The sequence below is a fragment of the Punica granatum genome, chromosome 7 (genome assembly GCF_007655135.1).
Source record: "Punica granatum isolate Tunisia-2019 chromosome 7, ASM765513v2, whole genome shotgun sequence".
Lineage (NCBI taxonomy): Eukaryota > Viridiplantae > Streptophyta > Magnoliopsida > Myrtales > Lythraceae > Punica > Punica granatum.
This window is the reverse complement of record NC_045133.1, coordinates 28,620,220-28,644,289: the sequence shown is the minus strand read 5'-3', so window position 1 is coordinate 28,644,289 and position 24,070 is coordinate 28,620,220. Positions and strand designations below refer to the sequence as shown.

General features: G+C 39.5%; 2 protein-coding genes across 5 annotated transcripts; one reads left to right on the top strand and one right to left on the bottom strand.

The window, feature by feature from the left end:
• The first annotated feature begins 1,575 nt into the window (after positions 1-1,575).
• Positions 1,576-9,865, top strand: LOC116214752 (methyltransferase-like protein 25). 2 transcript variants are annotated; one of them, XM_031550196.1, is made up of 14 exons: positions 1,576-2,891; positions 2,989-4,210; positions 4,600-4,773; positions 4,852-4,947; positions 5,080-5,163; positions 5,994-6,068; positions 6,289-6,369; positions 6,688-6,827; positions 7,324-7,554; positions 7,762-7,936; positions 8,218-8,301; positions 8,432-8,552; positions 8,739-8,932; positions 9,359-9,865. In XM_031550196.1, exons 2-14 carry the CDS (start codon positions 4,001-4,003, stop codon positions 9,539-9,541), a joined length of 1,848 nt encoding a protein of 615 aa, XP_031406056.1. In that variant the 5' UTR covers positions 1,576-2,891; positions 2,989-4,000; the 3' UTR covers positions 9,542-9,865. The 2 variants fall into 2 exon arrangements, with proteins under 2 accessions (XP_031406056.1, XP_031406057.1); XM_031550197.1 differs by having other exon boundaries at positions 1,577-4,210; positions 4,493-4,773.
• Positions 9,866-17,622: 7,757 nt separating this feature from the next.
• Positions 17,623-18,570, bottom strand: LOC116214751. 3 transcript variants are annotated; one of them, XM_031550193.1, is made up of 2 exons: positions 18,223-18,570; positions 17,623-18,002 (listed from the first exon to the last, which is right to left on the bottom strand). In XM_031550193.1, exons 1-2 carry the CDS (start codon positions 18,518-18,520, stop codon positions 17,890-17,892), a joined length of 411 nt encoding a protein of 136 aa, XP_031406053.1. In that variant the 5' UTR covers positions 18,521-18,570; the 3' UTR covers positions 17,623-17,889. The 3 variants fall into 3 exon arrangements, with proteins under 3 accessions (XP_031406053.1, XP_031406055.1, XP_031406054.1); XM_031550195.1 differs by having other exon boundaries at positions 17,623-17,995; XM_031550194.1 differs by having other exon boundaries at positions 17,623-17,990.
• Between the last annotated feature and the right edge of the window lie 5,500 nt (positions 18,571-24,070).

The window sequence follows — 24,070 nt, the reverse complement described above, 5'->3', positions numbered from 1 at the left end:
TTTTTCTTTGACAAAATAATATAAAAGTTTAAATAAATTATTTAGATTCCTATTTTCATTCATTATCTGAATAAAATATAATTTGAAACAAAAAAAACAAAATATAATCATTTTACTCATAGCTGATATGGTTACTTTAAAAGAACCTTTTAGAATTCTTTTTAGTAAGTATAGATAGATAGATAGATATAGATGACCTACATTAATTTGAATACCCTTAAATATATCTTCTCTACAATAGCTTCTTTGATTTACATTATCTTCAAGCCAAAAAAAAAAAGATTTACATTATCCATAAAAAATTTATTTTAGTATTTTCATAAAATTTTATAAAATCTTATAGCTTTCCTTTTTACCTTTTACTACCAACATAGTCCCATGAAATCCTCTAATACTCCTTTCATTTCAATCATATTTACTTTATCATTTATTTCTTGGTTCCAAGTGTGGAAGAAAATATAATTTTTTTCTTTTGTAGATTTTAAGAAGACTTGCTCCTCACTTCCCCCTTTGTTTTAAAAAATTATAAAATAAAATAAAAAATTTTGATCTATTTTAGCTTATAAAACTCCCCATGCTTCGTGGCGAGGGATAATTTCTTTTTATTATATACAATATCAACTCCTCAGTGGTACCAAAAAAAAGTTACCCATGACATATAAGTATAATTTAATATGTTAGTCAATGATTAAATCAATGAACAGTTAACAAATTTGTATATAAATTAATATGATTTAAAACATCACATTATTTAGAAAATGTTCTTTGAATTATTGTTTTAAATATATTATTTTAGAAATTGGCAAAAAAATTATAAATCACATACATTTTTATATATTAAAAAAGGTTATTAGATTAGATTCCTTAATAACTTTTTTTGTAGACTCCTGAGTATCTTTAACGTGATTGAATGTGTCCAAAATTAAACATAACTATACTTATTGTTCAATATGAAATTCTCCTTACTGATATTTTAGAAAGTGTCATTAATTAAAAAAAGTAATTATTTGAAAATTTTAAAATTTTTAACAAATAGGTCTTAAAGTAGAAAACTATTACCATTTTGAAATATTAAATTACTAAAATCCCACCACCTAATCTTTATTTTTTTAATATGTCACCTTCACACATTTGGTAATTTCATGTTAAGCGTTTAGTACTTTAATCTAAATGTTTTGTTCTTTTAGTAATCGTGATTAGTACAAATGTGTTTTACTTATACTTTCAATTTAAGTGCTTAATATTACGGTTGAAGTGTCTAGTATTTTGTATAATCCATCACAAATAGCAAAAGTATTGAATACTTGAATTGAAGTGCTAAACCTTTGAACTAAAGTAGCAAATGTATCACCGTAACTCGATCTCATATTAGAATTTTCCTTTTAAAATATATAAGATTTCTTTTTGAAATAAATTAAAATAATATATTTCTTTCATCTTATGAATAGCATGTTGATGTATAAAAGAGCTCTCTTATAACTCTCCTTTAGCAAAGATAGATATAGACATAGATCTTAATGTTATGAATTCTATATCCATATTAGATATAGATCCAGTCTAACCTAATATGGGGATTCTTTGGAGGTCCGGCCAACTCCTTCTCCGATTACATTGGAGACGGACCCAGGAGATAATTCTTCGAATGACACTACTGTGCCAGAATCTCAAGACCTTATGGTGGAGGATGGGCTTGCGGCTGCACATAATTTCGAAAATCTATCTTCTCTTGGGGGGGACCAGAAGATTGAGGATGTGGAAATTATGGAGGCTTCGTCCTCTCCGGCGGTCGCTGCTATGCAGTTTGCCCGGCATGATGCCAAATGTTGAGCTGAGGTTTCTCTACCTCTTTTCCTCTCCTTTTCTTTTGATTATGCGTCTCTTATCTTGGAATTGTAGGGGAGCGGGAAACATGAAGTTTACACATGAATTGAAGGAGTTGATTCGGGTGCACAATCCTGATATAATTATCATTGCCGAGCCTCGCATTAGTGGTGCAAGGGCGGATACAGTTTGCGAGAAAGCATATGATCGTTTAAGTTGGAAGTTCATCGCAGATACACTTGCTCTTGTTGGTATTCCGAACAAATTGCGAGGTATTATTATGGACTGCATTTCTTCTGCATCTATGCAAATCCTCTGGAATGGTATTCCTACAGAAAGCTTTGCCATGGGTCGGGACATTCGTCAAGGCTGCCCACTATCTCCGTATATTTTTGTCCTTTGCGTGGAGCGTTTAGCTCATCTTATATCTGATTCAGTTCGGGCAAGAAGATGGCACCCCATGCGAGTTGGAGATCATGGTCCATTCATATCTCATCTTCTGTTTGCAGATGATCTCCTCTTATTTGCTGAGGCCTCTGAGGGTCAGATGGTTGAGTTATATTCAGTTCTTGACCAGTTTTGTAGTGCTTCCTGTCAAGTGGTTAGTTCTGCAAAGACGGTTGGTTATTTTTCAAAAAACGTGGCTGACTCTCAACAGCTTCAGATTCTCTCTCACAGCTCTCTCTAGAGCTGACAATATTGGGAGGTATCTTGGGGTTCCTATTGTACATGGCAGGGCACGAAAGTCTCACTTTGATTCGGTGGTGTCCCGAGTGAGGTCAAGGCTTAAAGGCTGGTCGGCTTCCACTCTTTCGATGGCTGGACGTGCTACTCTTTTTTAGTCTGTGCTTCTAGATATTCCTTCTTATACCATGCAGACTATGAGAGGCTTCCTAAGAGTATTTGAAACGACATTGAGAGACTATGCAGAGACTTCCTCTGGGGACATTCTTCAGATCAGTGCAAAGTTCATCTTGTTCGGTAGGATGTCATCAATCAGTCCAAGTCTTGCGGAGGACTAGGTCTCCGTCAAGTTTATGACTTCAATACTGCTCTTCTGGGCAAGATAGGTTGGGGCCTTCACACTCGTCCCTCTGATCTTTGGGTACGTGTACTTAGAGGAAAATACCATAGTCGGGAAAGTGACAATTTTTCTTTGTCAATTAGGGCTAAGATTCACGGCTTTGGAGAGCAATTTCTCAAGCTTGGAATGCAGTCTGTCATGGAGTGGGATGGCTGATTGGTGATGGTTGTCGGGCGGGTTTTTGGGAAGATAAAGAGGTTCAGGATCATGGGCCTTTATTGAATAGTGAAGTGCAGGAGATCCCAGCTTCTTATGTCGGTCAGTCAGTTCGATTTTTCACTACAACAGATAGCTCTTGGGATTAGTCTCGTTTTGCCCGGATCATCAATCATTCTGCCCGCCTTCGAATTGTTGCCACACACCCTCCTTCTCTTTTGGCAGGACAGGATGATCTAATATGGCATCCTAGTACCTCTGAAGCATATACGGTAGCCTCGGCTTATGATTTTATTTCAAGCCAACCCTCTCAAGGAACTGATCTGTTGTGGAAATATATCTGGCACTGGGAGGGACCAAAACGGATACGCCAGTTTCTATGGCTGGCTGCTCACAACCGACTCTTTACTCAGGAGTTTTGGGTACGATGTCATCTTACAGACTCTTCCACTTGACGCTAGTGAATCGGTTATCTACGTTTTACGTAATTGTTCTTTTGCCAAGACTACTTGGATGAGGCTACTAGCTCAGTCCTCTTGCTAAGCTTTCTTTCTCCCTTTCCCTCCATGACTGGCTCCTTTCAAACCTTCGGCCCACGCTGCGTGTTGCAAACTCGGTGAGTTGGTCAATCATCTTTGGGGTTGGTTGTTGGCTCTTGTGGAATTGGAGAAATAAAGAATTGTTTCAGGAGGATTTTCATAGACCATTTGATGAGGCAACCCGTATCATGGACATCTCTAAGAGTTTCACTCAGGCTCGAGGTTGTCAGGTTCAAGCTGATCCTCTCTCTCAGGAAAATATTGGAGTTTTATTGGCTGGTCTCGTTCACTGACTTGCTGGGTCAAATTAAATTCGGATGGTGCTGCTCGTGGTAATCCTGGTCTTATTGGAGCGGGTGACATTATTCGAGATGAAGCAGGGAATTGGCTTGATGGTTACATGCACAATATCGGTCATCCAACGGTGACAGTTGAACTCTGGGGTGTCATCTCGGGACTTAATCTTGCTTGGTCTCTGGGTTGTAAACGGATTATTCTCGAAGTCGATTCTCTTCTTGTTAGAGGTTGGATTACGGGAATGGTGGCTTCCGGTCCATTTCATAGTTCGTTGGTTAATGATATCAAGAGCTTATTTATGAAGGATTGGGAGGTTCGTATTCAACATGTGTTTCGGGAAGAAAACTCATATGTAGATTGGCTTGCACGACACTCCATCCTTAGTCCTCTCGGCGTTCATGTTCTTGATTTAATTCTTAATGGTTTAGGTTCTTTACCGTTAGGAGATATCGCAGGGATTGTCATAATCCATCTTTGTACTTCTTAATTTTTCTTGAGCGTTTGTCCCGCCTTTATACCGGAAAAAAGGAAAATAAATAAGTACATTTACATAAAAAAATTTTAATAAAATATAATGTGATATTGGAAATTGTAGTGAGAAGAGAGAGGAAGGAGAAACCGTGGGATGGTATGGAGATAAATAGACACTGCACTGCTCAAAGTCATTCTGATTGCGCCCTTCTTTCCTCCCTCCACCTCCAGTCCTCCGACTCCGAGCAAGAAGCGAGGCATCCGTTTCCGGCGCACATGGCTGAGTGTGGCTGCGAGTACTCCTGCCAGACTGCAGTTCAGACCTTAGACTGGATCCAGGCCATCGTCCGCTTCATCGAACCTTACATTTTCCTCATGGAAGCTCACGTCGTCAATTTCTTTAAGGTCCCTTTCTTTCTCAGTTCGCTCGGACCGCTCTAGCTCGATTGTCAGCTCAAACAATCTTCGGGTCCTACCTTTCAGGATAGGCTGTGGGAAGCTGTTGATAAGGAATGGATGGACTGTTTGCGCGAGGAGTCCGTGCAGAACCTTCTACTGATTCCCTCCGGAGTGGTCCAGGTTCACCGTGCTTTTTTTTTTTTTTTTTTTTGCTGCAGACATCTAGAAGTCAGATTGATAGTTAATTATTTGTTGGTGGGTGGAGTCCTGACATATCCCATTCCCAACCCACGCTGTTAATCATCTTCATAGGGTCACTGGCCTGCTTCACTTAAGAAGTTCGTTCACACGCTGAGGTGTCTTTCATTTCCTAGAGATCAGGCGGACTTGCAAACGGTATTTTCTCTTTTTCCTTCTCTTAGGCTTGGTTTGGGAGTGCTGTTGCTGATGGAAAAGTGCTGGCATAAAATTACTGAAAAATAAGAGTTGATTATGGAACCTTCTAACGCACTCCCAAATGAACAATTTTTTGTTTTCATTTATTATATCGCCCTGTCATTTCTGATTCCGGAGAATACATCATTTCAATTGTATTGCACCTCTGGGTTGATTCCACTTATGTTCGTTCGTTCTTCATGAGCTTATAATGTTACTAATGGGTGGAGTCTTTTAAATCCTATGGACCACTCATATTTGTTAGGCTTCAAATTGGATTGGTTAATACTCGGGTTCGATACATCGCCATATTAATTTCCTAGTTGTTGCAATTGTGTCTTTCTTGATTGTCTTGGTCATTCATGTACCAACATATAGAATTGCCAATTCCCCTGAAAACCAACTAGTGGAAAAGGTTCGGAAAATATGACTCCCATTCACATTTGTCCGATGCTAAACTTTGCTCATGCAATTCTTGCCAGACTTCATGTGGGATTAGACATATTGAGCCACACATCGTTTTGTCTTAGCATTGCTCTTCCGTTATTTCAATCTTTACATTCCGCTTCATTTGAAAACGATGTTGCCCCTGTAGCCTTCCACTATTTAGCTTTATTTCAGGTACTTTGTTGCTGACCACCAGCTTTGCTTGTGTATATTGGCCCCTTCTTTTTCATCTTCTTCTCCTCCCGCTTCTTCTTCTTTTTATTTTTATTTTTAAATAAATGGGCACTTTAATTGAATAAGGTAAGTTCAAGTCTAACTCTAAGACATGTATCTTTCTGCTGCAGATGTTCCCGGGTCTGCACGCGGACTCACTCAGCAGTGTACTCATCCAAGGCATGAGCATGAAGAAAAAACATGAAGTATGTTCTGATTCTGACTACATTTTGTTTGGTTTCTGATTTTACCTATGAGAAATGATGATTGATTCCATGGAAGATGACCTTACCCTTGATGGCTTGCGGCGTCCATAATTGATTTGCTTCTGCTTATATATGATATTGTACCATGTGTTTTGCTCACATAATTGAGCAATGTGAATCGCAAGCCTACTTTATGAATCCATTCATTACTGTGGAGCAGGTTGAAGTTCTATCTGCCATCGTAAGTTTCATTGCAAAGAGGGTGGGCGCTCACACGATTATTGATGTGGGTGCTGGTCAGGTGTGGCCCTCTATCATCATATTTACTGTTTATAACTGTTTCTTGTATGTATGATGATAAAATCGAGAGCTATAAGTGGTGGTGAAGTTCTTTATTCAACACTTTTGTTCATATGCAAATATTCATGTTACAGGGTTCCATCTTCAAGTTGCCTAAATCTTGAATTTTCTGTTGTCCTGGCTGGATTTTAGGCTTTATCATCAATATTGAATCTCAAGAGCCGATTTCTTTTTGTGCCATATACTTTTAGGAGATATATTTCTTCTTGCTTAACCTGCAATTCTTGCTTCCCAGTTTCTGATAAAATAGTTCTTCTAGGGTTATCTTGCACAAGTACTTTCCTTCCAGTACCAGCACTCAGTAGTTGCCATTGATGCCTCTTCTCACCATGGAAGGGTTACAGATGCACGGGCGGAACGAATTAAGAAGCATTATGCAGCTCAAATGCGAAGATCTGGGTATATGTATCTGTCCACAGCATTGTAGTTTCTGCTCTTATTTTTTCCCCAGTTTCATGTATTGACTACGCGAACTCCATAGGTGACGTCAGTGTGTTTGTGCAGTGGTCCTTAGATGTGAAACATCATTTGGAGACAACTTTGCGTTGGCATTTCATTATCTGATGCCTATCTTAACTTTATTTTTTCTTTTATCATCAAATGCAATGTCCTGTGCCTTTTGCAAATAAGAACAAAAGTCCCCCAAGGATCAGCGATCAAGCCAATAGGCATTCCTGATTCTAGTTCCATTTGCCTGACAGCGAAAATTTTTGTACTCCTGAGACTGCTGTTCCAAAGTTAGGTATGTAGTAGTGAGGCTATACTAAGTGGGCCAAATTAATTTTTGAAGCCTTTTTTCATATATCCTAAAATCATCCATGGAATGTGCTATGCAAATTGCAGGTTAGGTCTTTTACTATCTCTTTACTCTTTGTGATTTCTGTTCTCATGTTAGATCAGCAAATATGAGCTTGAACATCCCTAAGACGATTACATGCGAAGTTTCCTCTATCGACATGTTGAAAGGCCTTAGTATGATTCCTATTCATAAGGATGCAAATGAAAAGCTTGTCAGGCATGAAATAGATGGGAGAAAACCAGATTCCGTGTCTGATGCATCCAATGATGCCTTACTTGTTCTGGCTGGTCTTCATTCATGTGGAGATCTATCAGTAACAATGCTCAGGTAAGTGCCAGTGTCAAGTTACTTTGAAATACAGGTGCTTCTCTTTCCTGCTTCATTTACTTTTTGGACATGGAGTTTCTACATCTGTGGTGGGAGTACAATAGTGCTAGAGTCCTTTACATTCAAATATAGCTTTATTGCAAGCTAGAAAGGTGCAGACTATGACATTTCGTGTTTATGCTTTCTTTTTCTGTTTTCGGGCATCAGGACCTTTATTGAGTTAGATGATGTCAAAGCAGTTGTTAGCATAGGCTGTTGTTACAACTTATTATCAGAAGTTGGATCGGAGGATGATAGCTGTCAAAGAGGTTTTCCCGTGAGCTCTGGCATTAAATCTGCTGGCATATCACTTGGAAAATGTTCACGAGATCTAGCTTGCCAGGTTAAATTCGTATTGCTAAATCTCTTGTTTCCTCTTATCAAAATATGTTGCATTAGTAACATGCACTTAGCTTGTTATTTGCTGGTAACTAGGCCACTTATTAAAAGCTTTAGAAAATAGGAGACAGAAAGATTTTGAAGGTTATTAGTTAGCCTCCAAAAAGAATTCAGCAAAGAGCATGGTCTGGCCCAGTTTTTCTTAAAAAAAGAAATGCATGAACAAAATCCAGTCATTATAGATGTTTTGCCTATATAAGTTAACCTTGAGCAGAAAATTTATAGAGTGCAGAGAGGTGGAGAAGTCTGAAAGAGGATTCTGGTCTTCACAATTTTGAGTTGCATGCTTTCCGAGCTGCTTTCCAGATGGTATTTTATATTTTATGTTCTCTTTCTACCTTCTTTTATAGAGTGATGCAGAATCATTACTAATATCTTTTTCTGAAATATTCTGAGGAATTTTTTTCTTTGCATTTCAAATTCTTTGTTGCTATTGAAGGTTCTTTTGAGCCACTACCCAGAAGTTATGGTAACAAGTCCATCAATTGGCCGACAAGGGAAGGCCATGCGGCGCCAACAGCAGAGGAGGATTCTAGAGTCTTCATTGAATCAGGAATCAAGTAAACAAACATCCCTGGCTCAAAATCAGACTAATTCGAGGGAAATTCTTTTATTTTATTTTATTTTTTATTCAAATATTACTGGGTTGAGGATAAATAGTGAAGTTATGCTGTTCCAAGGATGCTTACTTTTGCAATTACACACGTCTCTGTGCGAACATTTTCATTGGAAAGCACATGTTGCAGGCTGCAGAGTTGGCTCAGATTTTGATAGCAATGGAAGTTGTAATAATAGAAGCACTATATGTGAAAGAGCTCCCAGTGGAACCAACTACAGTAATTTTGAGGAATTTAGTTTGTCTGGATTGCAACGCCTAGGTCTTCAACCTTTGCAAGATATGGATCTCCATTGGATATGGAAAGAACATGAGCCATTCATGGTATATTCCTCTTGCTGAGCTTGTGTTTCATTCAAGTTTGCCTCATTCAGTCTCTCTCTCTCTCTCTCTCTCTCTCTCTCTCTCTGTCTTCCCCCCCTCCCCCCTAACCTTATTATCAGTCAGTACATGAGAAATAGAGAAACAAGTTAAAAGGATAGTTGGGGTCCAATGTGCTGGCTCCAAGCGTCTCTCTCTAGGTAGTTGTTTTATAACATTCTGGATGTCAGAAAGGATGTTTCAGATTGGTTTGATGTGTCTCCCTTGGAAAAAATGGGCTAAAACTTTATGAGTGTTAGATGGCAATCCAACTTATTATAATTCCTCAGTTGCAAGCAAAAGATATAACCAAGGGTGTCAGGAGAGCAAGTATTTTACAAGTGCCACCTGCATACATGCTGATTGTTTACTGATGAATCTTTGTGACAGGAATTTATTGGGCCTTATTGGTCCCTGAGAGCTGCTATTGGAGGTGTTTTGGAAACTCTAATTCTCCTTGATAGGTTACTGTTCCTCCAGGAGCAAGGAATTCCCCTAAAAGCATTCATGTTACCCATTTTTGATCCGTCTTTATCCCCAAGGAATGTGGCCATTGTAGCCATGAAGATTTAAGGAGATGCTATAATGTTCTAATTCCCGAATTTTTGTGAGAAATATGAGGCAGAGTTTGGAAATTAACTAGCTAATATATGTCTCTCTACGTCTCTCATTCCGTCTCTATCAAGTGCGTAAGCTTTGTAATTGCTGCTAGTCCATATTAGTTGTTACTCAAGGTGTGCTTTTCGAGGTTGATACATTCATTTGGATTGTGAAGCATTTAGAATTTGCCTAATAATCAAACGTCATGGCTGTGTTATAAAACATGAGTGCTAGGGGTGTGCAAGTGGTTCTTCCCGAGACTGACTGGATAATGAGAATGAGAGAGTTTATTTGATTGTTCAGATTCGCATCCATATATATATATATTGCCCAGCATCAATGGATTTGGGGAAAAATATTTCCTGGAATTGATGTTTATGGTGGTTTGGAGAGTCATTACTGCTTGAGTACCATTATAGAGATCATTCTGCTACTGAAATATATATATATATATATATATATATATATATGTATGTATGTATGTATATGTATATATATAGTATATATAAGTTTTCATTGTTGTATATTTTATATTGTCTTCTCTCTTCACGCACGTGGGAGCTGTAATGTTATTTGAAAACATTGGGGCGCCGTGGAATAGCATATCTTTTAGTTTCTTTTTGAGTTTTTATAAGCAGTGAAGCTGATGACTATCTGCTCTTCTTCTATGCTTCTCTTAATGAGGTATTGCTATCAGCTCCCTTTGTTTGAATGAAGATTCTCTGTTTTTGCGTTTGAATTGACACTCATGTGGCGTGGCATGGATAGGGTTGGCTTGTGTGGTGCAAAATTTTGATTCGTAGTCAACATATTCTTGGCCAAGGCAAGACGGCCGCCATACATTGAAGTGATAGTGTTGTATATGTATTTGATGATAGTGTTATATATGGAATTTCATTTGGACTGCCAAACTCAGGTCAGAGGCGTATACTGTAGTATGTATATGTGGATAGGATAAGCATTAAGCAGTTAGAGTTAACGAGGAGAGTGAGGTTTCTTTTGTCCCAGCGAGCCGAGGTGGATGGCAAGCGCCAAACAGTGGCAGGCAGGCAGCCGTGGGAATCATGGGTCTTTGTCCTGATGAGGTAATATTCATTCCCACCCTATTGGCTATTGCAGTGCAGTGGTTGCGTGGATTTTTTTATTCCAAAAAGAAAAATAATATATATATATATATATTGCTGTTTTGCTGAGATGTGACTCGTGAGAGAGAGAGAGAGAGAGAGAGAGAGAGATTCAACTATAAGAAGCTCCATTCCTTTTTTTCTTTTTTTGTTTTGTTTTTGGTTTGGTCAAACTCAAAGTGCTAACAATCGTTTTCTTTTTCTCGGGGGGGGGGGGGGGGGGGAGATTTTGTCTTTTTCTTACGCTCCTCAAAAGTCTCCCTTTCCTTCCGATCCGTGGTCTCAGTTTGTCCGCTGGATTGAGAGGGACACATTCGTCTTCATCCTCAAATTTGTTATCTGCTTTGCCTTGACCCTATTATTTTTCATAAAATAAAATTCAATTCCTCTCCAAAATCACGTCTTTATATTTCGACGAAGAACAGAAAAAAAAGAAAAAAAGAAAAAAAATCAGTGGAGCTAGTGAATCCAGATATAGATTATTTCGTATCAGGTGCTAACTTAGCTGACCTCTGTTTATCCCAAAAAAAAAAAAGAAAACTTACCTTAGCTCTGCTGGCAATATTTCCTTATTATTTAATTAACATTTCTGACCTGATGATTCTTCCGGGTCCCCTTGCTTTGACGAGGAAGATGGAATTTTATGAGGCGTTTGGTTTCAGAGTCAAAGTAACTTTGATTTTGATTGTGGAAAAAGATAAATATTGTATAGTGTGTTGAGTTAAAGTTAAAATTGACTTGGGAAATGTGTATTTTTATTGTGTAGTGGGTTGAGTTAAAGTTAAAGTTAAAGTTTTTGTGATTGTAACTCTGAAAACAAACGGGCTAAGTTCTCTGATCTGAGGGCTAATCTTTTCCGTTATTCTCAGCGGAAAAGTAAAATTACTGCGCCATCATCTGCTCTCTTCCCCGTTCTTTGGTTTTCACCATTTTATAAAGAGTAAACTATCAATTTTGTCCTTGAGATAGTTAGAGTTGCCTCAATTGGGTTCCTTGCACGAAATCTGCATCAAAATAGTCTTTACCAACTTCAATTTGATCCTTTGGAACATCGATTTGGTCCCTTGGCCTATCGGTATCAATTTTCTTGAATTTGATCCCTTAGAATATCAATTTGGTCCATGAATATCAATCTGATCATTTTGCAATATTAATTTAGTCCCTCGAAACATCAATTAATATGATCCTTCCGTCACCTTGCTATTAGTATGGACAGATAAATGGTGTAAACATCAAAATGGTCCTTTAATCCCCCTTTTTCTCAATTTTTTCCTTTCTTTTTTATTTTCCATCTCCTTTTTCTTCCTCTCCCTCCCTCTCTATCTCTCTGTATTGTAAAAGGTCTCTATATATAAACTTCTCAAGTCGACTTTGAAACATTCATTTTCATTGCTCAGGTTTTCAATTCTCGTATTCTTGGTGGTTATAGAAAGCTTATACATAGGATGACAACTTAGGATCAAGTTTCGAGCCAAAAAGAAAATAAGCGAGTTAGAAAACTACTGTTAAATTCAATTTTCATCACACAAGATAGCAATTTTGGATAATAATATCTCTCAAATCGTACAACGAAATTACAAGACGTCAAGTGTCGTAACTTTTTTATGATATGAGAAATTTGACTCTATAATTTTTTTGGACAAAAAAATGACTATAATAATTTGCCATTAAAAACCCACAAAACTCTCTCTCTAAAAACATGGGAAATTAGTCACTACTCGAGGTTTGCTCCACCGTCCAGTTCGCTCCAAGAAGCTCTCAACCCGTTTTCTCCTACTAGTTCCATCTCTCAACCCATACATAGCACACCGCAGCTTCCTTGAAAACATCAAGCTTTCTTCAAACCGGCCAAAATTAGCGAACAAGCGGGTGATCTCTAAGCTCATAGTCTTCTACGAGGACAAGTGGTGATCTCAGGAAAAAATAATCCTCGGAAAACTCAAGTGACAAGGACTAAGCAGGAATCATCGATGTTGTTCTCGATTTACTTCTGATGGGGGAGAAGGCTACTAGACAGAGACCTGTTGGGTTTTACTTCGCTTTGCTTTCAAAATATCCTAAGTTTGGTTTAAGAATCAATGCTAAGGCAAAGTTATATGATCAAATTGCTTCCACCCTGCGCTATGCACGATTGAATTCGATCCTCCTAAGAACTTGCGTGGATTCTCTCTCTTTGAGCAGAGAGTTGGCTACAATGTAGAAAATAGTTTCAAGATATGCGGTATTGTCTAATGACTTATGAGATGGATGCGAGTCGTACTCCTCTTATGAGCAACTCGATGGTTGCAGAACTGTGGGATGCCTAGTTGCCTACCTCTCTCATGTAGCCATTGATCAGGAACTGGGCCTGACAAGTTTCACGAAGCTTATTGGAGACTGTCTCGATATCTTACCGGCATAGCCATGGCAATCTCTATCGACCAATAAATACCTCTGTTAAGGTATTCTTTTTCCAACGAAAACCCAGTTCTAATAACAAAGTAGTAATTCCTGCTGACAATGAACTTGTTTTTTCGGTGTTACAAATTTTCAAGCTCACCCGGAGATACCGCAAGAGAAAAGGGGGTTGTCTGCAAATATCTCCGTTGCCTAAAGCTTTCACAGGGCGTTACATCAAAAGCGGTTCAGAATGAGCTAATGCCCCTTCTTTTAATTGTTCCGACGCTCTTTATTACCGGATATTGGGAATTGTACAATTATGTATATTATGTTTCCATATATGCTAGGGTAGTTTAGGAATAGAATCTCGCAGTTCACTAGTTTCCTTTCTTGATAGACACTATTGTCTACATGTTGTACCCTTTTACAGTAATATGATTAAACCTTTTGATTCCAATCTTAACATGGTATTAGAGCGCCAACGCACTGGGACCGAATCCATCCATGCAAGTTGAGTGGTGAGTTAATCTAAAGACAAGATGTCTAATACTGGTGATTTGGAGAAGGAGCCGAATAAGGGCTATGAGTTAGGGCAGAATGGTGAAAGGAAAGAGGAGTTGCCGCCAGTTTATCAACTCGGGACCGCCGATGGAACGGGAGCAGTATTGATCAGCTGCACTTTGAAGGGAGACAATTATCTCACATGGTCCCGGGCCATGTTAACCGCTCTTAGAGAGAAGAGCAAGCGGCCCTTTATCACGAGAACGCAGGTGAAGCCGAACGAGGACGACCCACTCAAAGAAAGTTGGGAGGTCCGCAACTCGACAATTATCACTTGGATTTTCAATACTAATGGCTGCGGATACTCATGCAACGATTGTTGGAGCTCAAGACGGGAAGCTTCTCTGGGACGATCTCAAGGAAAGGTATTCGCAGGGCCATCAATCCCTTATTTATCAGATTAAGTCTAAAATCTCTCTCCTCAAGCAAGAGTTACGCAAGGTGAGAGATCACTATGGCAAGATGAAAATTCTTTGGAATGAACTCGAAACCTACCTCGAGAGCCCGATTCGCAACCGTGGGACCGTATCGATAATCACAGCATAGAGGGAGATGAAGAATGTTTTTCAATTTTTGATGGGTCTCGCACCGGAATTCAACACCATCCGGTCCAGATGAAGAATGTTTTTCAATTTTTGATGGGTCTCGCACCGGAATTCAACACCATCCGGTCCACCATTCTTAGCATCGAGCCACTGCTGAACGTAAACAAGATTTATCAGGTGGTTGCAAATGAAGAAAGCCAGAACGCGGTTGCTCGATTGAAGGAAGCTGTGTCTGAGGCGGCTGTTTTCCTGGCAAAAGGACAGCGCAGTGGAACAAGGAGCTCAGGAATGTAGGGCATGTTTGGTTCACAGGAAATGGTACGGAATGGAATACATATTCCGTACGCAATAAGCATTCTGACGTTTGGTTCTAGGGAATACGGAATAACTATTCCGACCCGGAATAGCTATCCGGCTTGCATGGGGAATATGGGTGCCTCACATTGACTGTTCGGAATGGCATTTCCCTATCCGGAAATTGACGTGAAAAGGCAAAAATACCCCCAACTTCTTTGCATTATTACAATTGCATGCCATCCTGCTATTTCCTGCAGAGAAGCCCCATTTTTGTGTTCGTCAGAGCTTCAGAAACCCTAGCAGAGCAATCGAACAGCTCGTCTTCTATTCCTCCCGCATCAAGTGTCGATTCGTCCCTCCACCACCACGGAAAAGGGTTCAGGTGTTGATCTCCGCCACTACACTGCCGGAGGAAGCAGCAACAGGACAGACGAAGCTTGCGGACCTCCCTTGAGCCGAAGCAGGTATGCTTGAACTCTCCTTTGATTCCACCCATTTTTGGTCCATTGATTGACTGCTCGTTAGTTATTTCTACCCATTTGAGTGATTGGTGATGTTTCTTTCTGCGGAAGAAGCAGATCCTCGACCCGAACTCCGAAAAATTCAAATTTAGGCCTTTGTCGATTGATTCCTCTACTCGAATCGAGAAAGTCTCTGAGCTTGAGATCACTGTTCGGGAAGCAGTCTCTGTGGCGGAGGATCTTGTTCGCATCCAAGAAAGTGAAGCTTCATTCTACTCAACCTCCTAACAGTCGTTTACGGTAAGAATCGTAGCATCACTTTTTCATTCCATGTAAAGTTCTTGCTTTGGATGACCTAGATCGAGTTCTGCCAATTGCCATAGCTCAGTTTCACTGCCTGTTCTTTTCACGATTTTGTTGTTGAAGCTCTATTTTTTGGGTAAATTTCCAGTGTATGTATTCTCCTGGAAGTATTTGTTTCTTCATACTCTGAGAAGTCATTCTTTGGTCGCTACTCGGTTAACTTTTCGAAGTTTCTGGATTAAAGATGCAGTTGAGTTCTTGAAAAGGTCCCATCTTAACAGCCCTCTTCGGGGCTTATTGTGTTTTTAATACGTTGCTCTCATCTTGGTGTTTTTAATTAATTAAATATGCGGGACGATTAGTTTGCTACTTAGCTGTCAGGTGCTGGCTGTTAAGTTGATCTGTCATATAAAGGATCAACATGAATGCTGCTTGAGAACCAATTTCGATGCTCCTTTACTTGTTAACTTGGGGTTGTATACTTAAATCTATAGAATGAACTTGGAAATAGAACTAGCTTTGCCTGGAGAGAGTTATGAAAGCATCACAAGTTATGATATAATTTAGGGTTTGTAGGTTATTGCTTATAGTTATTTCAATTTTGAGAGAGTGAAAATGATTGTCATCTAATGGACGATGGTTGATACTGGTGGTTGTTTGTTTGCTTAGGCTGCAAATTACTTGAACATCAAGGGGTTGTTGGATCTGACCTGCCAAACAGTGGTGGATATGATCAAGGGCAAAACACCGGAGGAGATAAGGAAGGCATTCAACATCAAGAACAACTTCACGCCTGAGGAAGAGGAAGAGGTTCGGAGGGAGAACCAGTGGGCCTTTGAATGATTTCTGCATGGAGCTGATACTCACGAAGTTCTCCCTTGGTTAGGGCTTAATGAGAGATTATAGCGAACGCTGTACGTACTATTGATTGTCCTTCTAGTTTTTAGGATATCTATCTTTATGTTATTCTGACGCACTTGTTGATGCTACACTTGTGACTCTGTCCTTGTATATTCCGAGATGATGGTTGTATTGCATCCGGTATTACTTTTCTTATACTTGCTTCCAGTCTCTTACTTTATGGTCATATTCTGAAGTTTCTAACATATTCAGATCAAGCTATACACATCCTGATTCGTTTTATGAGCGCCATATGACACAGCCCATTCGTTTTAAAAAAATAATTTTCATAATTTATTTAATAATTGAAATTTTTTTATTAAATGGCTATTCTTTATTAATTATTTAATTAGTAATTAAATTATAATGTACGGTAAATTTTTATTGTAAGAGTATGTTTTTATTAAGAAAATTTTTTATTAGTTCTTTAGATAATTATGCTTATTAAATTATTAAAATAATTAATTTTATTAATAAGCAATTTGCAGCAATTTAATTAAAATAATTCATTTTTAAAAATTATTTACTTTTAAATTATTTAAAATGTTTATTTTTATTAATTATAAAAACTGTCATTAAAGTTATCAATTTATCCTATAAAATCCTATTAGATTAGATTTAGCATGAATGACATTTCTGTCTTTTCACCATATTTCTGTTCTTTTCATTCGTTGTTCAAGCCAACTAAACATCATAATTATAATTCTCAGTTTTGTTATTCCCTCTAACCAAACAAAAAAAAATCCATCAAAATTTCTATTTTATTCCATGTCTATTTTATTCCGTATCAATTCCATTCCAGCGAACTAAACGTAGCCGTAGGGAACTGGCTCGGGGCAGCAACTGGGAGAAACGAATTGCCAGGGAAACAGTATGGGCTGCTAAGGGAACAACAACTCTGGACATCCTCAATAAAATCCAGATGGGCGGCCCGTTTGTGAATATTGTCATAAAGTGGGTCCTTGGAATAGCAAGTGCTGGGCTCTCCATGGATACCCATCAGATTGGGGCAACAAGCCCAATGGTGGAGCAGGCCGTGGTAAAGGCAAATGACAGCATGGAGCGGGCCGTGGAAGCCTAGCCCGGGCACATGCAGTCCAGGGAGCAGCCTCCAGCAGAATCGGGCAAATAGAGGCTCTGACACTGCTTTCCAGAAATTCTTGAATATGCTAGAGGACAATACTGATCCGGAGAGACTTGTTGGTAACGCATCAACTTTTGTGAAATTACGTAATGAGTGGATATTGGACATAGGAGCATCGAGGCACATGACTAGATGTCTCGATTAGCTTTCAAATCCGTTGCCCATTGAGAATTTTCCAGTCTACATACCGAATGGAGGGAGCAAGGTTGTCAGAATCGCGATTCTACCTAGAATCGGTTTAAATTCGTAGAATTGTAAATCGCGATTCGAATCGTGAATCGTAAGATTTTACCTGTAATTAAAAAAACAGTATATATATATATGTAGCATACTTTCCTGAGAAAAAAAATCAATCCTTGTTCATTCAAATAAATACCACAAATCAACAATAAGTCATAAAAACACAAAAAATCGTTATAAATTATCGAAATTCAAGGTTCAAATCATAACTCAAACCCCCCAAATAAAAAGTTAACATAAATCATAACTCAAGCAATTCCAATTTTCCAACTAAAAACAATGCAAAGCAACTTGATTGCTCGGGTAGAGTAAATGAGCAACTGAGCAAGACAGAGGCAAAGCAACGCAATCGACTGAGGTTAATTCTTCATACCCGGTCTAGACGCTGGAGTCTAGAGCTGGACGAAGCTCGAACAGAGGCAGAGCGAGCAACTGAGCAAGACTCCACCACCTGATATGGTCGATTCTCTGATCTAGGACATGTAATTTATGATAAACCAATCCAAGTATTAGCAAGAAATGTTTCAACTTGCGAGTATCTTGTCATTAATTATGTTGTTAAAAAAATGAATTATAAGAAGCAAAAGCCGGTTCTGAAAATAATATCAATTCATTTTATTAATGCAATTGAAAGTTTTCCTAAATCTTATCAAAGGGGAAAATGGAAGAAATTTTCCCAAAAAAAACTCCCTTTTCATACCTGGTCTGGACGCTAGAGTCTGGAGCTGGACGAAGCTCGAGCAGAGGCAGAGTGAGCAACTGAGCAAGACTCCACCACCTGGTCTGGTCGAAGCTCGGGCGGTCGAAGCTCGGATGGTGGAAGCTCGGGCACTGGCAGAACAAGAAGAGATCGCGGAGGCAGAACTGCGAAAGGCTGAAGCTTCAAGCTTGGACCGTCGAAGACTCGGAACAAGAAGAAATCGGTACTGGCAGAACAAGAACTTCAAGAAGAAATGCCAAACAACAGAACAAGAAGAAATCGAGGAAGCTCGGACCATCGGAGACTTAGAGGATTAGTCGATTAGGGCACAGTCGTGAAGGGGGAATGCCTGAGAAGAAGAAGAAGAAGAAGAAGAAGAAGAAAGGGAAAGAAGAAAAAAAAAAGTGTCGAACTCAGGACCAATGGGCTGGGCTTCGGCCCGACTCTGGCCTGGCTTTTGCCCGAGGGCCTGAATCAAGGCTGGGCTTCGCCCGAGACTGAGCTGAATCCGGAATTGCAGAATCGGACTGATTCCACGATTCCGCAATTCACATACGATTTTGCATTTTCCGACTCAGCCACTTGAATCGGAATTGTAGAACCCCCCTCGAATCGTAGAATCGTACGATTCTGACAACCATGGGATGGAGAGTTCAAGCTACTAAAGCTGGAACAATGAAGTACGATTCTACGATTATAATCACGATTCTGACAATCATGGGAGGGAGAGTTTAGGCTACTAAAGCCGGAACAATGAAGATCGCTGATTCATTGACATTATCTAATGTTTTGTTTGTGCTATCTTTTAATTGCAATTTAATTTCTATAGCACGATTATCGAAGGAGATGAATTGCCAAGTGATATTTTGTTTGGATTTTTGTATGATTCAAGACCGAACTTCAAGGAGGACACTTGGAATGGGTGAACTTCAAGGGAGGTCTACTATCTGAGTCGTGTGACGTCTCCTCCAGTTGTATGTGGTGCGGTTTCTATTGGGACGGACATCTGGCATTGAAGACTTGGTCACCCTTCTCGGAACATTAATTTTCGTGGTATTTCTCATCATTCAAATAATGAAGAGTGCGTTGAATGCATGAGAGCTAAAAAGACACACTTTGTTTTAGGTCTCAATAAAGCAGAGTATCATTTTGATTTAATAACTGCGATATTTGGGGCCCCTATCGTATTAAGTGTCATTGTGGCTCTCATTATTTTCTGACAATCGTGGATGATTTTAGTAGAGGAGTATGGTTGTATCTGCTGAAAGAAAAATCTTAGGCAAAACGCTTCCTGATTAATTTTTACAATCTTATCCGGAATCATTTCAATCGAAGCATTAAAGTGGTTTGTAGTGACAATGGAACGGAGTTTTGTCAAGCGAGTTGCAGGGATACTTTTTCGAGAATGGGATCATACATCGGACCTCGTGTGTGGACACCCCACAACTGAATGGTCGAGTCAAGAGGAAACACAGACAAATCCTCGAAGTTGCCAAAGCCCTGATGTTTCAAGCATCTCTTCCCATCAAGTATTGGGGAGAATGCGTGTCCACTGCAGTTCATCTAATCAATATTACTCCGACATCAATATTGGAAAATAAAAGTCCCTATGTTTGGTAAGACACATAATTACACAAATTCAAGTGTTTTTGGCTCCCCGTGTTATGCACATCAACAGAATTGGGATAGGGATAAATTTGCAACACGGTCACGGGAATGCATATTTGTGGGTTATTCGCAAGGCAAGAGGGGGTGGCGGTTATACGATCTTCAATCTCATGAATTTTCATGTCGTGAGATGTGGGATTTTGAGAAATGAATTTCCTCTCGCTGAATCGGGTAACAATGGAATGGATTTTTTGAAGGGAACGAGTCCCATTTTCTTGGATACAGTAGCATTACCTGGAGAAACAAGTGAGGGGGCCCGACCTTTCGACTCGCACAATATCTGTCAGGGCCAGGAGAGATAACGGCGGATGGGCCATCATTACAAGCCCAACCCAATTTAGCTCCAGCCCGCAAAGTTGAAGCAGCCCACCCAGTTCTAGCGGTCAGGTCAGAAGATGAGCAGCTTGATCCGCTACATGATCCAACGTCCAATGATGCTCGATTACCTATTATCAATTTTGATGGGCAATCCACCGAGTCATTCAGCCAGCAGACTTCTGTGGAGCCTAATTTGAGGCGTTCAGAGAGACAAAAGAATATTCCTAGCAAGTTCAAAGATTTCGTCATCAAGATACACACCGCTCGATGTTCGACCTCCCTTCCTCCCATGCCCATCTCTAGTGACTCCTCGAGTATGATCCATCCCATTGAAAATTATCTCACTTATATCGAGCTTAATAATCGCCATAAGGCATTTTTAGCTACCATTGACTTTGACATGGAGCCTCAGTCTTATCGAGAAGCGGTTTGTTATTCTCATTGGAGAGATGCTATGGCAGAAGAAATTGTGCACTCGAGTCCAATGGCACTTGGACTGTTGAGCAACTCCTCATGGAAAATGGCCAATTGGTTATAAATGGGTGTTCAAGGTGAAGAGACGAGCATATGAGAGCATTGAGTGATATAAGGCTCATTTAGTAGCTAAGGGTTTTACTCGGGTGGAAGGTATTGATTATCATGAAACTTTTGCACAATGGCTAAATTGATAATTGTGTGATGTTTATTGACAGTAGCCATAACTTAAGGATACGAGATGCATCAGATGGATGTCAACAATGCATTTTTACATGGATCTGGACGAAGAAGTATATATGCAGCTTTCGCCAGTTTTTCTTCCTCTAAGGATGGGTAAGTCTGCCGATTACAAAAATCCTTGTATGTTCTTCGACAAGTATTGAGGAACTGGTTTGCTAAGTTTGCAGGCACATTGAGACATTATGGGTTTAGCCAATCAGGTGCTGATCATTCTCTTTTCACCTATAAGTGGGGCAACACATTCATTGCAATCTTGGTGTATGTTGATGACTTGATCATCATTGGAAATCATTCATCTCATTGTGCCTCCTTCAAACAATATCTTGATCGGTGCTTCCACATTAAGGAGTTAGGTCCTTTGAAGTATTTTATGGGCATTGAGATTACATGCATGGATTCTGGTCTTTTTCTCAAGCAACGCAAATATGCACTGGACATTTTAATGGAGAGTGGGATGCTTGGGTCTCGACCCTCACCATTCCCCATGGAGCATCATCATCATTTGTCTACTATCACGAGTGCTCCATTATCTGATCCAGCTCAGTACAGACGGCTCATCGAAAGATTTATCTATTTTACTATCACAAGACCGGAGCTCAGCTAGTCTTTACATGTACTTGCTCAGATCATGCAAGAGCCTCGTCAGGAGCATTGGGATGCAGTTATGAGGGTATTACATACTTGAAATAATCTCCGGGACAAGGCATATTTTTTGCGGCCTGATTTCTGACTAGGCTAGTTGTCTCCTGACCAAGCATTCAGTTACGAGATATTTTATTACGTTAGGGGATAATCCTATCTCTTGGAAAACTAAGAAGTAGTGTACAGTTTCTCGCTCCTCCACAGAGGCAGAATATCGTGTTATGGCAGCGTAGTTAATGAGCTATTATGGTTATGAAGCTTGTTAGCTTCCCTCGACATTCATTCGACTCGGTCCTCTTGGTTATTCTACGATAATCAGGCAGCCCTACATATTGCAGCAAATCCTGTTTTTCGTGAATGCACGAAGCACATTGAGATTGACTGCCATTTCATTCGTGAACATATCAGGTTGGGTGTAGTAACTACGGCTCTTGTGTCTATTGGACTTTACCTTGTAGACATCTTTACTAAGGTACTGGGTTGTGATCGCTTCCGCTTTCTCCTCACAAAATTGGGCATTCAGGATGTTGATGCTCCAACTTGAGGGGGAGTATTATGGGATATTGGGGATTATACAATTATGTATATTATGTTTCCATATATGTCGGGTAGTTTAGGAATGGAATCCTCGTAGTTTACTCATTTCCTTTCTTGTATAGGCACTATGCCTACATATTGTACCCTTTTCACAGTAATATGATTAAGCCTTTTGATTCCAATCTTAACACTCTTCATTTAACAATTGAACACACAACAAGCCTACAATGAATGCTCTAACTCCTTCCGTTGCAACCACTTTGATGAGTTTTCAAGGAGCCTGTCGAGCTCAAGGTGCCCTTTCTCCAAGACTCAGAACCTTTGAGAGAACCCATATATGGAAGAAATAGATAGAAGACCTCTTAGTTTTTTACTCCAAAAGGATGCAGTTCAGTCCCAATGCCCGACGATCTTAAGCCATGAGTCCCCTTACCCTCACAACAGCTTCCATGAGTCCCTTTACTCTCATTCACCGATACACACAGAGAGAGAGAAGAGAGGGAAATATCACAGCTTTGACAAAGCCGAGATTGAGATTGATCGAGGTCGAGGCAAAGGGCTCCGCCGATTGAAGAACAAAGACAAAATATTCATCAACAACGCGATGAGAGAGAAAGGGGACTAAATTGATATTTCAAGGGACCAAATAAAAAAAAGTCTGGAAGAATGAAATTTTTAATAAGAAGTTTTTGAAAGCTAATGATTTTAACTCTGTTAGGAAGATGTTGATGTGTTTTATGTGGAATTTAAGGACCATTTTGTGTGTGGGACCCAATTGATATTTCGAGAGACTAAGTTGACGTTGCTAAAGGACCAATTTGTTGTTGAGGGATCAAATTTATGCAAATTCATAGTGGTAAGGACTACTTTAATACAGATTTCGTACATGGGATCAAATTGATGCTCCAAGGGATTAAATTGACAATAATAAGGACTACTTTGATACAAATTTCGTACAAGAGACTCGATTGATACAACTCTACTATTCATGGACGAAATTGATAGTTTATTCTTTTAAAATAAAATAAAATAAAACGGAGAATCTTTTCATGGGGAAAAGAAAACGAGGAATGGATATCTAAACTTTTTAATTCAAGGTATTAATTAAAGTATTTATTTGTGGGAACAAAATACTTTGTCCTGAAAATTAGGCTGCCCAATAGGAGAAGGATATGTCATGAGAGCGAATCCCGATTCGTCCGAGAAAAGGCAATTTCGGTTTGGGCCAAGCGTGTAGGGGGGTGGCGCCATTTGATGGCTATTAGCTGCCGCCGTTGGGCCAATTCGGCACGAGTCGTCATTCATCGACAAAATTAATTAGCAACCAACGCTGGTTGCATCGAATTGAATTGCCTGGGAGAGAAGGAAAGTCGAGGTTTTTGTTTGTCGTTTTGTGCGCCTGTACATTCGTGTTGAGCTCCACTTGGCAGGATATTTGACCACTTAAGTTTTATATAATAAAATGTCGTTGCAAAACCAAAAAAAAGGAAAAGAGAGAGAGAGAGACCTGGACAAACATGGTAATGGCATCTCGGGAAGTCCCGCCGTCATGAAAGTCCATTGACGGGTTTGTTTTGTAAGGAGTTTTCAGACTTGGATCGATGTGCTTGCTCGCTCGCCCTCGCTCTAGTTCCAATTAAAAGATCCCAAAATCAGAGTGATTTGATATATATATATATATACATATAGAGAGAGAGAGAGAGAGGAAAAACCAAAAGAGCCATCGAGCTGAGGAAAGGAAATTTGCTCAAATCAAAGGTCAAGGAAATTTGAATCGTTCATAATTAAGAAGAGCAGCATCTCCGGACATTTTCAAGGTCTTAAGTTAAAGATATCATTTTCCATTGATGCGGGGTGACTGACGACATTGTACTCATCATGGTCAGAGCTTCAATGTTAGAGTTCATAACGATTCCAACCTCTGGTAGAAATTCTTTGACTTGACTGAGTCACCAATGACAAGGTT